The 12,930-nt window shown below is 37.6% G+C and overlaps 1 protein-coding gene across 1 annotated transcript; it reads right to left on the bottom strand.

The window, feature by feature from the left end:
* Nucleotides 1-31: 31 nt before the first annotated feature.
* Nucleotides 32-7,080, bottom strand: mRpS11 (mitochondrial ribosomal protein S11). Its single transcript, XM_085947657.1, has 4 exons — nucleotides 6,809-7,080; nucleotides 5,372-5,603; nucleotides 4,587-4,652; nucleotides 32-255 (listed from the first exon to the last, which is right to left on the bottom strand). The coding sequence occupies exons 1-4, from the start codon at nucleotides 6,991-6,993 to the stop codon at nucleotides 148-150; spliced, it is 591 nt and encodes a 196-aa protein (XP_085803783.1). The 5' UTR covers nucleotides 6,994-7,080; the 3' UTR covers nucleotides 32-147.
* Nucleotides 7,081-12,930: the final 5,850 nt, after the last annotated feature.

Here is a 12,930-nt window from a genome sequence, read left to right as displayed (position 1 = left end):
TATTTGAATAAAAATCAGTTTATTTATATTAAATTTCTTAATTATGTACATAAATAACACAATTATTATAAATTTATTTAAACTCGGCTGACTTAACTACGTAAGTATTATTTTCAATTGATAATGGCCGTAACGCTTGACATATTCTTACAACCGTCTTGCTTTTCTGGGTCTTGGAGGATTCCACGAAACTTTGGTGTTGTCAGTAATTGACACAATGGTAAGACCACCCATCTGCAATCCTTTAATAGCTGACTGAAAAAAGTATGCGTGACAATATATAATAATTATTATGGTTAATAATCTAGAGCAGTGGTTCTTATATCCGGCCCTTGTGGCCGCATACGCCCACCAGAGGATTTTGCTGCAACCACCAATATCATTTTCAGTATTTAATTTAATTAACTGGGCTAACGCTAAATATGCGTAATTGGAAATGAGTCCTTAAAGTACTTAAAAACCATTTTAATAATACCACGGTTGAAAAATTTTAGTCGAAGCTATACATTGACCAAGAATCAAGTCAATTCAAAGAATTGGCAACAATTGCTTTATTAATATTGTCGATTTTTCCTACTACTGTATACTGTGAAAGATCATTCAGTGAATGCACATAAAAAACGAATATCGAAGCCAGTTGACAGATGTAAACTAAGAAGCAGCCTTGCGGCTCGCATTAGAAAAAAGAAGTATTGAGGAATTTCCATTTGCATTAATTTTAAATAAATAGATACGAGGGGAGTTCCATAAGTTCGCGAAATGGGACAGAAAAAAAAAAATATATGTTATATTTTTATTTTTCAATATAATCTCCTCCGACATGAATCCACTTCTTAGATCTATCAATCAATTTTTCTAAAGCTTTATAAATACAATTTTCCAATTTGCCTTCAAAATGCTCGTTTACGGCTACCTGTAGGGACTCATCATCATCAAAATGTTTTCCACGTAAGTCTTTCTTCAAATTTGAAAACAGGTAATAATCACTAGGTGCCCGATCAGGACTGTAAGGTAAATGACGCAATTCCTGGAAGCCGCATTTTTTCATAGCAGCCATTGCAATTTGAGCCTTATGAACAGGTGCGTTGCAATGAAGAACACGCCTTTTGTTTTTTTACCCCTCCTTTTTACTTTAATAGATACTTTTAAGCAATTTAGAATAATAGCGTAGTATTGTTAGTATTAAACTTCTTGGGGGCTAAACCACCCTTTTTATGCCACTGCATGGACTACTTTTTTAACTCAGGGTTGTAACCTGGAAACCCTGTAACAATTTTGTTGATTAGTTCTTCTTGATTGATGCCAAACATTAAAAACTGCTTAGAACATTCCACACGGTAACTTTTTTGATGTGGCAAAAGCATTCGCGGCACCCATCTTGCGCTTACCATTCAAGATTTTGGTGTATAATTCTGGAGATTGTTGTTTTGGTTAGATTGAATCTTTCTGCGACTTCGACTAGTTTTAATTTATTTTCCAAAAGGGCATCTTCGATTTTAATGAATTCATGTGTAGTGATGTCATTTGGCCTTTCACAACGGTCATCATCTTCTAATGACCCTCTACCTTGTTTAAATAAATGTGACCATGTAAATCATGGTTTTACCACAACAAAGAGTGCCATAAACCAATTTCTTTTCATTTTGGATGATTTCCACACTTTTTCCGTTTTGTGGGGAATTTAATTACTGCACGGAGCTCAATATTTAACATTTTTTAAATTATCATCGACTTTCGATTGCTCTTTTGAATATTGGAAGCGATTTAATAAAACAATCAACTTGAAACTGCACAAGTATACCTAAAAAAGATTACCTAACAATAAAAAAATAATTTTAACTACCCAATACTTGCTACTTTCATCACCATTCTGCGAACTTATGGAACTCCCCTAGTATGTAGGTAGGTACTAAAATGGTCAAATGTCTTTTATTAACCTTTCTAACGCGGCAACTGACTTTAGTCAGCCTATACGCGCGAGTCATCCGCGCGTCAGCTGACTAAAGTCATTTCGATTTTCGTTTGCCTAGTACTCCTTTCGGCCAGGCGCGAATAATTCGAACATTGATTTAATTTATTCAGAAATCATCCTTCTCTTGACATCTGTCAATGGATAGCCTAAACTTTTGTTCTATCTAATTTAAATAAATATTTTTCGGGAGCGTGTCTTGAATAAAAAAATATCAGTCATCGGGCCAATTCAAATTTGCCGCGTATATAGTGTCTTATCGCTTCTTAGTGCATGTGCGTCGAAGACATTTGACTGACGTGTTTGTAACGATACGAGTTTGCGATATAATAAGTTATATTGTTTTTTAATGATTGAAAAACTATTTGGTGCGTAAACTGTTAAATAGAATATTCGAAATTTACATTGATCAAAGTGAATTTACAAAATATTTTTACAAAAGGAATGCTTTTGGAGATTGCATTCATTCGCCTATCTGCTATTATATTATCCGCGAGTAAATAGTTTCGGAAAATAATTTGAACAAGGTGTCATTTAAATATACCTAGGAGTCCGCGATTCAATATGTCTCTTTGTTTATCATTGATTAACATTTTTAAATACTATTTTCTGGTTATAGAATTAGGTGAAACAGACAAAAATTATTTATTTACCCTAGTTATCAGCCATTTATAAAGAAAAGACACGAACAATCAGATGCCCGTTCCCGCATAAATGCGGAAATTGTCGTATTACGCTACACCAGGTCCCGCGCTACTGAATTTTTATACACTGCGCGGCAAATCGTCTGCTGGTGTGAGACAGACACTTGAGAATTATTTTTTTCGTAACACTATTCAAAAGGGTTTGATTCATGACTACTATTTTTTTTTATGGAGAATTCTTCTTATATTTATAGTCGAAAATAACTCGAGTTACTTACTATCATGTCATTATAATAAAATAAGAGATTACCTGTAATATAATAAAAAAAAAACAAATGAACTTGAAAATAAAATTGTGGTGACTATAAAGCATTTAGAAGTGCAAAAAGTGTTTGAAATTTAATATTTTACGAATTGTAATAGCCTAATAGGTATTCGAAAAATAAACCGTTTTGTTATAAACTATGTGTCATTCGATTCCATTCAGTTCGGGGTCAATGGTAGGTACAAACCAGGCACTGGTGGTAAGTACATTACTCTCAAATAGCCAGTAGTTCTCAAGGATGATTTATTTATACTCGACCTGCAGTGCTGCAATGTGTATGGGAGTTCAAATAAAAGTTACACAGTTTGAGATGTCCTGGATGCTATAAAAATGAGCTATTTATGACTGATATTTTTTTAACACACTCAACAAAAATGCTCATAAAAGTCATAAACCATATTATTATTCATTATGTGTATGACATATTTGTCGAAATCGTAGCCGTAGACTATAATACTGAACTGTTCTTACACTTGTTAATCTGTCATCGACGCATTAGTCCAGCACCATTTCGTAAGTGTCATGGCGCCGCTCGAGTAAGCCGGCATTTTTTCAATGAAGAAATCTTGTTCGTGATTTCTTATCAGTTTTAGGCGACGAATGTTTATTTTTAGAGTCACATAAAATATTAGGTTCTGTCATAATCATTTTTGAACTTGACTCCGATTTTTTACTACTCTATTTGTGTATGTTTGACTGACATTTATTACGATTTATTGATGCTTGAAATAACAACGCGCACTGTTGTACTAAGTCGGGATTCGTAACGCTTAGAAAGGGTTAAATGGACTCTATGGATGGAATAAATTGATCCATTTTTTTAGTTAATAAAATTTTGCTTTAATTTTTTCAATCACAACGAAAAGTGAAATTTGGTGCGGCCACCAGACGTTTCCATAGAACTGTCAATGTCAATTGTGCGGCCACAAATAAATTTCACGTGAGAACCACTGATCTAGAGCAGTGGTTAGCAAATTACGGCCTGCGGGCCAAGGAGTCCGTCCTTCAATAATTGGAAATCTGCAGTGTGACAATATTATGTCGAAAGGCAAATTTTAAAAGATTAAGAATTAAGATCATATACGGGGGATTTTATATCTGTATTTGGCAACACCTACACATCTGTGTAAAAAGACATTTTCAAAGATCAAGTAGGTAGGTACATACGTAAAATGTTAATACAGTCCAGCATTAATAGATAAACATTTGCAATCAATTTTGATGATATGGGTACTAACTTTGACCCCAATTTGGTGAAATGTTATTTTTAAAAAAGGTGATTCCAGCAGTAGAGCTGTATATCAAACTCAATTCAATAAATTTTGGGAAAACTTATTTTTTTCCCCTGGTTATTTAGTAGGCCTACCACATAAATTTTCTTGGGTTTACTATTTGTTTAAAATATTTACAATTTGACTCTAAACAAAAAAAGATTGACTGAATATATCATATTATGTATTTTACGATGGTTTAATAATATATAATTATCTCAAGATCCATTTTTCCCTAAAATATATATTTTTTGCAGAAAGTTGACGAGATTGTTCAGACTTTCAAAGATACTTCAAATTCTTAATTTTCAACCTTTATGCAGTACATCAGCCCTTGTGAGATAATTTAAATATATATACACCGAAAGAATATTTACCATGCGTCCGGGACCCAATCCCTGCACTCTGACTCGAATATTTTTTAACCCTTGGTTAACGGCTTTCTGAAAAAATAATAGGAGACAGTTTATAAATTATGCATTCAAAAATATTTATGACATTAATTTAGTTAAGTCAACTGTCAATTCTTGATGGAAAGCCGTGATATTAAATAAAACTGGATTTATATTACTTTATTCACATGATTAAATTAAATCAAGACCAAAAAAATACATGATTTTGACTCAGTCACAAGATTCAAACCTGCAACTCATTGAGCTCATAATATTTAGATGTTGGATGTTAATGAGTTATAAATAGTACCACATTAGTTGAACGGTATGATGGAGATGTATATTTCTACATTTTATTATTATTAACTTGGTATTCCAGCTGAATCTATTTTCTACAGAAATTTGTCAGAGATAACCAATTTATCTAAGATAAAATCTAGGTGACAAATAGCTGATTTTTTGGTTGTATTTGAAACCGTAAATTCAATGTTTGACTTCCACAAACTGTTGAGCATGATCCAGTTTTGTCTCCCTACTACATAAACATCTACATTAATTCTTCAATACCAAGGATTCGTTCTTTTTTGAATAGTACTTCTATTGACATGTTCAATACCTCCATTCAGGCATTCAAGCACTTCAATAAATGATCTTTTTTTACTTACTCAGATGTTTTTCGTAATATTTACTTGACTGTAATATATTATTTACTTTTATAAGTGCATGCGCCGTTTATAAATAAATAAAAACTAAAAGTTCCAAACACTAACAGTGCTCAAAGTGATGGCTGTGGCTTGCGCTGCAATGTTTGTTCCTTTTCTTGTATTTTTAAATCCCTCTATTCCGCATGACCGTATCATCTGTGGTCTTCCATCTGAATTAGTTAGATTAATGATGGTGTTGTTGGGGCTCACTCTAATATTACAGACCGGCAATTGGTTGAATGGAACACCATCGAACAACCTCAAATGGGACGTCTCATCAGGAAATTCTGATTGTTTCCTGAAATTTGAATATTGCATGATTTGAAAAATAAGATAGGCCGGTTGCGGCTCTAGCAATTTCGAGATGGTGGGTTCAGACCATTGGAGATAGGCTGTTAAGATCCGATATAAACTTTGTCAGTCATACTTATTTGTTTTCATTGAAGTTGAATACAAATTATTGCAGATGGTGCTGGTTAGTAAAATTCAATTAAACCTTGCCTAAACCAAGTCATAATAGATAATAGTCAAAAATATTAGTTTATCTTTAATTTCATATCGATTAGGAAGTATTTTAAGTGTTTTGGCAGAAAAAACGAGTTTTTGGTAGATGTCCGAAACTACATAAGGACCGTCGATATATTGTATTAACCACACCTTTTTTTTAATTCGCTCTACAATCCTATGTGGATCTGGGCCGCCTCACAATGAAGTTTCTTAACAGATTTTTGTTTTTACAAGAAATGGATGTCAGTCACTTTGCTCAACTATTAGGTCCATACTCTGGGTCCAACATGTGAATTACTTAAATTAATTAAAACATTTGAAAGAACATCTATGACGATTGGTTCTTATATCCAAATTTAGTATAACATTGAAAATTTTAATAGAGATTGAAAAAGTTTTCAGAAAAAACAAAATTTATCATTTTTGGAAATTTCCTCAAATTTGGGCACTATTCGATTTGCATATGTTTCTAGGTTAAGAATGGTTTCACACAGAGGAATCCCGTATCCGATACAAAGTTTATATTGAAACAGATTATGTAGATTTGTAGGGCAGTCACCGGTAAGTCATTGATTAATAAACCCTTCCATTTTTATTAGACTGCATACAGATGATAGAAAAATCGAATACGTATATATTTGATTTGATGAATTGGTCTGTGTGAAGTTTTCCCATAAGTAGGAAGGTTTAAGTCAAAGCCGTATGATAAAAATATTTACTCGGTATTCAGCTTATTGCAGATTCAATCATTTATGTAACACTATGATTTATAAGATACCATGTATTAACAGATAAAATGTTTAATAAAGAGTGCTAGTAATTCGAAAATGAAATGACAGCAATAAGTGTCTAGGATCAAATAATAATACAAAATGGTTCTTATGTGATTCCTGGTTTTCAATGAAAGCTGATAATGTATAAAGACAAAAAATATGACAAATACATTGCTAAATTTGGAATCAGATTTTAATAATTTTACTCCCTACATAACCTTACTTTTCTATCATGGAGTCAACATTGAAGAGTCGCTCTCCTAGGGTTCCATCATCCAATGCAGGTGCCTTCGTATACGACCATTTTTTACTTTCTCTTAACAAATTTGGCGTAGTATGAAAGCTGTATCCAGTAGTTGCTGAAATCTGCAAGCCTTTTTTGGCAGTAGTTATAAAGGATTTATACATTTTTTATGAAAAATGCTCAATTTTGATCACAGAACACAGAATATTTTATTTTCGTTATGTCAAAAATAAATCATAGACAACAAAACGTCAGTGCTGCCAGAATTGATATGAGGTGAGGCGTGAGGTTATATTCTACTAATTTATTTTCCATTTTCTTGTCGTTGGTCATTCCTCCCTTTTTATTTACTGGTCATACCCGCGCGTCTATTTTTTATGTAGTGAGTTTGGGACCTCTTTGTCTTCATTATGATATGGCTCAAGGAACCAGGTAGAAGTTACCTGGACTTCAAAGTCAACATGAATAATAAGAGTTTTATTGGTAGGTAAAACTCCTTTCATTATTCGAATTTGACTTTGAAGTCCTTGAGATATCTGTTTGTTATCACCTGGTGTTGGGTATGCCAAATTCCTGTATGTGACAATGATTCATTGACGAGGTATAGACCATCGTGACTTTCAATGTATATTGTTGAATAGAGAAGTTAATGGGTTCTTTCCCCCTTCTGATGGTGGTGTGTCCATCGTTATCTGGTAGTTGTCGTGAAATGTCGACTCACTACGCCAGTTACCTCTCTTTAATATATCATCTATTGGGTATATTTACAGTTTAAGGAAGCCACCACTGAGCGGACACTGCCTGGTGGTTCTTGTACCCCTGCTTCCAACAATACTGACCTTATCCAATTCCCTATAACTGTCCTGGTGGCTGGTTTTGGTGGTCCTCTTGAAGATATAAATAATTACGAAAAATGCCCACCTTCCTCTCTCCTTGGGTTTGACATGCAGACGAGTTTCCGTAACCAGAATACTGGGTCGATGTTTTGACACGTGGAAGCGCTTAGCTTCCATTCCGATTGACGATGCTTGGCGGTATCTGTCTTTGCGCCAAACATTGGCCATACAATTATGTGGTCACCTTTATCCACTAATCCATTGTCTACTATTACTGAATAGTGTGAGGTCATGAACCCTTCGTCCCGATGCGAGAAGCAGCCGAGTAGGTAGCTGTCCTGCGAGACGTTTCGAATAGGTTGTACTCCACCGGTGTTGTTTTCCTAAGATGATCTACCACTCGTCCTGGATCCCAAACCGGTGGTTTGACAGGTTTCGTTTTATGTACCGAAATTGCCTGTAACCTATTGTGTTGTACTACCACGTTGATGCTGATACCTACAATGATAATCGGTTTGCAAAATGTGGCTATGGCTGACCTATGCACCAGGATGGTGTTGTACGACAAACCCTCCATGTTGTGTAAGTAGCCTAGGTATCTGGCTAATTCCATTAGATGAGGGCTATTATGATCCATTAGGTTCATATTACACCATGTAATTGTCTTCCATTTGTTCCAAGCTGATTTGTAAGTTTTTAGAGTCGAAAGCCGCCATCTGGAAGTAAGGAGTGCCCTTTCTTCCACCATTCAATTTGATGTTATTTCACCCCACCCTAAATTATCCATAGTTAAGGGGACCGGTCCTGGGTCCTTGGAGGTGGACGGTTGGTCCCCATACCTACTAGTGTCGTATGTAGGTGAGGCATTGTATAAGGAGGTACTATCACCCTTTTTCGTAAGTCCACTCCCCAAAAGCATTGTTTCCAGCTCGGTGCCACTAGTAAGTACTTCCCTTTTGCTGAGTTCAGGTGCACTAGGACTCGTGAAAGTAAGTTTGGTGGGAGAAATATCCACGCCAGTCTGAAGTTCTATACTCGGCTGAAGGCGGCGTTGCAACGACATGTGCTGTTTCGCTTGCGAATAAATCCACCTCGGGAACACCCTATCTTTGAAACAGGGGGGTGGTTGCGGTGTTGATCAATTGCCAATCGGGAATGAGTTATCTGCGAGAGAGATGATCTGCCAGGCAGTTGTAATTTCTGCGGAAGTATTGTGCAGTAAACGTGATGTTGGCTCGACTGGTAAATACTAGTATCTGTCGGCATAGGTTTAGGAGGGTGACAGATTTTGTGCCGCCCTCGTTGTTGATGTATGCCACCACTGTTTTGTTGTCTGTCTGCAGACGCAGATCTGATCCTATGATTGATTGTACCCGAGATTGAATTGCAAACATTTCATTCCTGTTGGAATGCCATGCCATGCTAACTGGTCTTGTTTCCACGTACCTGATAGGTGGTGTTCATTCAGTTAGGCTCCCTAGCCTGTGTCGGATGCGTTTGTCGTCAGGAAGTGATTGAATTCTGAGGAGCCTATCACCTGGAGCCACCACATGATGTCCTGTTAGGCCTGTGGTGGGATTGTTGCCTATTGGCGAGAATGGGACCTCGACAATATTGATGACTAGAGCTTTGTAGCCGTCGGCAATGCAACCTTCCTCGTGGAGGTAGGATGCGAAGTTGAGTCGCCCCAGAAGGGTTTGGACATGTGCCTGCCTGAGGGACCAACTGCCTTTTTGTACCTGTGTTGTGTCAAATCTGAGGATCCTATCGCCTAGGGCCACCACATGATGTCCTGTTGGGTCTGTGGTGGGATTGTCATCAATTGGCGAGGATGGGACCTCGGCCATATTGATGACTGGAGCGTTGTAGCCATCGGCAATACAACCTTCCTCGTGGAAGTAGGATGTGAAGTTGAGTCGCCCCAGAAGGGATTGGATATGTGCCTGCCTGAGGGACCAACTGCCTTTTTGTACCTGCATTAGCAGATGGTGACGGGGTGCTACACACTTCTCCGGCGACAGAAACCTCCGCTTGTTGTGTCTGTCCCACATGATGTCCAGGAACTCTCATTGTTGGCTTGGGTTCAGACAGGATATTTTAATATTTATTAACCACCCTAAAAACTGTAGGAGGGTTATCCTGTATTCCACTGAACCGAGACTGTTTCTCGGATTGATTGGCTACTAAGAAGTCGTCTGGTAAGTGAATATTCTCAGCCATTCTTTTGTAGGCGTTCGGCGACCCAATTGGTCAGGGATGCAAACATAATCGGAGCGGCTGACAGCAAGAACGGGAGACACGTGAATTGTAGGAGCTCCCCTTGGTAGGTCAGTCGAACGAATCGACGATGTTGAGAAGTCATGGGTACCTGGAGGTACGCCTGGCTTAGATCTATGATTACTAGCCAGTCTTCTGTTTGCAAGACGGCTGGAACCTCGTAATGGTGAATTAGTTTGAATGGCTTTGGCTGTAGGAACGCATTCAAACTTGATCAGAAACAGGGTTGAGAGAAAACTGGGGGTTGGACCCGCTTCTTCTAGAACCCCTGAGTTCTTTAAGTCCTCGATCTCGAGAGTGACCTCTGCTGATTGTTGCGTTTGAAATTCTTTCCGTAAAAGTAAAGAAGGACTTACCAATGGTGGTGTCCGCACAAAAGGTATGCGGGCTACGGCTATTATTTTTACCAATGTTGGGGGTGGCACACTACGCCATCTAGACTCCCCGAAAGTCTCTTAGGCGGCCCCCAATGTTGTTGGTCGTCCTGATGCGGTCACCTCCGTTTAGAGTACGGATCCCTGGTGGAGCCCGTACCTCCGATGGAGAACTCCCTTCCCACAGGACGTTGCCCCTTGAGAGTACCCTGGCCGTAATGTGAGTTCGAGGGCCTTCCGGGACTCTGAGCTCGTAGGAATCCTTAATAGTGCCTCCCGAGTGAAGGTATCCTTCCGGTAAGGATCTGAGTCATGTTCTCGCAAATTTTATTATGCGTTGTCGCCAAAACCCTCTTCGATTTTTTGGTACAGGCCCATCGCTGTTATGATGTTTTGAGGATTGGTTGCCCAATCCAGTAACGATTGCATACCCTTCCAGAAGCTGTCCCGTTGGGAAAATACCGCATTCTGGAGAGCCGCGTTGGTCCTCTCCGTCAGATGGTTAGCTGATGACGAGTGGTCGCACCGACGCAATTTGTCATTTAGACCTAACTCTACGACCGTAGGGGCCGCCAAGAATTGTTTTTTGGGCGTTGTGCCACTCCTTGCCGGTCCCCCTGCTGAAATATAGTACGTAACGAGGATACCTCAAACATCAGCATCTTAATCGACGCTCGTACGTTGAACTTTTCCTCCTGTAGCAGTTCTGCTTCGCCGTCTGGTGTTGCTTTTAGAATATCCTCCTCACGGTCATTCAGATGTTGCGCCATAATCACTGATCACCTAACGTTCACTTAACGTTCGTCCAAGATAATTTTTTTTTGATAGTTAGAATGTACTGTCAGACGCAACATGTAAACAATAAGAAAGCCAAATCCAGAATGAAGACAAAGGGGTCCCAAACTCCTTACATAATAAATAGACGCGTGGGTATGACCAGTAAATAAAAAGGGAGGAATGACCAACGACAAGAAAAAGGAAAATAAATTAGTAGAATATAACCTCACGCGAAGAAGAAAGAGCAAACCCTATCTCAAGGACTTCAAAGTCAAATTCGAATAATACCATATCTAAAACAATAATTGATTTTTAACATTACAAATTAATAACCAGAAAAATCTGCTATATTTATCAGACATCTAACCAGTGGCGCACACAGGATTTATTATTGGGAGGGCCCAAGGAGGAGAATTTAAATTAGTCCTATAGACTCTTTTTCTACTTCACAGCCTAATTTCTCGTTTATTGGTCTTTTGTCTATTGCACTCGGTGTACCTACACCATGGTCCCCACATCCTGAAGCGGGCCCTCAGGCTAGGATATTTTGGGGGCCCCCTACCTACCGCTAAGATTAAAGGCAGTGTAAAACACTACATTAACGTTTTTCAAATTGTGTTTTAGTTCAAATTAAGGGTACTTACATAGTGAATTATTGGCGATTTTTAATACATCTACTTTAATAATGGAGCTGTCGAGTATTGACACATAATAATCAAAAAATATATTGCACAATTATATAAGTAATTGAAAATGTTCATGGTCATGAAGTATAATAGCGCCGCAGGCGACTTTTTTTACTATTAAAGCTAATTTATGATGTGTGTTTATCTCACTTATCTGGTCAACCCGACACGCCGGGCCCCCCACAGCCCGGGCCCCCAGACTAGACCCCTGTCAGCCCTCCCCAGCCATGACCCGGAATTCCGGTGGACACCGAGAATTTTTCGACAGTTCCACTAGGGATTGGGTTTCTAAAAAAAACTGAATTAAGTGTTTCCAAATTTTTGTGTTAGAAATTAAAATCTAAGATTTTTTTGTAAAAAGGGTGCTGGAGAATTATTACAAATAATTTTTTTGCCGTGTTTTTATTTGTCTAAGCCCAAAGGTATAGTTTATTGGCTTTCAATTTCAATGTTTAAAATCATTCTGATAATTTTCATTTTTGGGGGGTGCCAGGGCCCCTTGCACCCCCCCCTGGGTGCGCCACTGCATCTAACTATGGAGTATCAAATCAAATTAGACCTACAAACGTATCTAAAGAATGGATGGAGGAGCCACTGTCGAAAAATATCCAATCAAGACTCGCAACTGGACAGAATCTAACATTCGAATAGGTCCGTTTGGAACATCCAGTCAAAAGAGTCTCCTCAAAATAGCCAAAACGGTGTAAGGTGCACTAAATATGTCGGTTTATAATAGACTACCTCAAAATTGACAATCTGATTACACAAAAGTGTCAAAATTACAAAATCATTCAACTTTCTTAACATTTATCTATTTATTTATGATTTTGAATGGATCAATGTCAGTTTAATAAGGAAAAATGCAGTCAATTATATAATTATACTTACCTACTGTTTTTTAAAATGATCTGTAATAAAAATAAATACCGTTAAGTTATTAGAATACAATTAGGTATGCATACTTTTGAAAAATGCAATAGGTATGTTTTTATGCAACGATATTTTCCTCAAAAGATAATATTGGAATGACATTTATATTTTTTTTATATAAAGGGGTTAACTTGCAGGCACTTAACTCTTCCTAATAATATTTGCTTCTTCTTTTTCTCTGTTTCTCCAGGTGGTGCAACGTATGCTTGTAGTTCTGGTAG

Source organism: Rhyacophila brunnea, unplaced genomic scaffold (assembly GCF_057557595.1).
Source record: "Rhyacophila brunnea isolate RB1 unplaced genomic scaffold, BYU_Rbru_1.0 scaffold_2, whole genome shotgun sequence".
In the NCBI taxonomy this organism is placed as follows: domain Eukaryota; kingdom Metazoa; phylum Arthropoda; class Insecta; order Trichoptera; family Rhyacophilidae; genus Rhyacophila; species Rhyacophila brunnea.
The sequence above is the reverse complement of the archived record's forward strand: the minus strand, read 5'-3'. Positions and strand labels throughout refer to the sequence as shown.

What these genes read in the sequence shown, in the direction of transcription:
- mRpS11 (XM_085947657.1), bottom strand. Translation starts at nt 6,993, where the DNA reads ATGTATAAATCCTTTATAACTACTGCCAAAAAAGGCTTGCAGATTTCA. An exon ending in CAGCCATCACTTTGAGCACT is followed by an intron (nt 4,653 to 5,371) that starts GTTAGTGTTTGG and finishes TTATTTTTTCAG; the next exon opens with AAAGCCGTTAACCAAGGGTT. An exon ending in GATTGGGTCCCGGACGCATG is followed by an intron (nt 256 to 4,586) that starts GTAAATATTCTT and finishes TACTTTTTTCAG; the next exon opens with TCAGCTATTAAAGGATTGCA.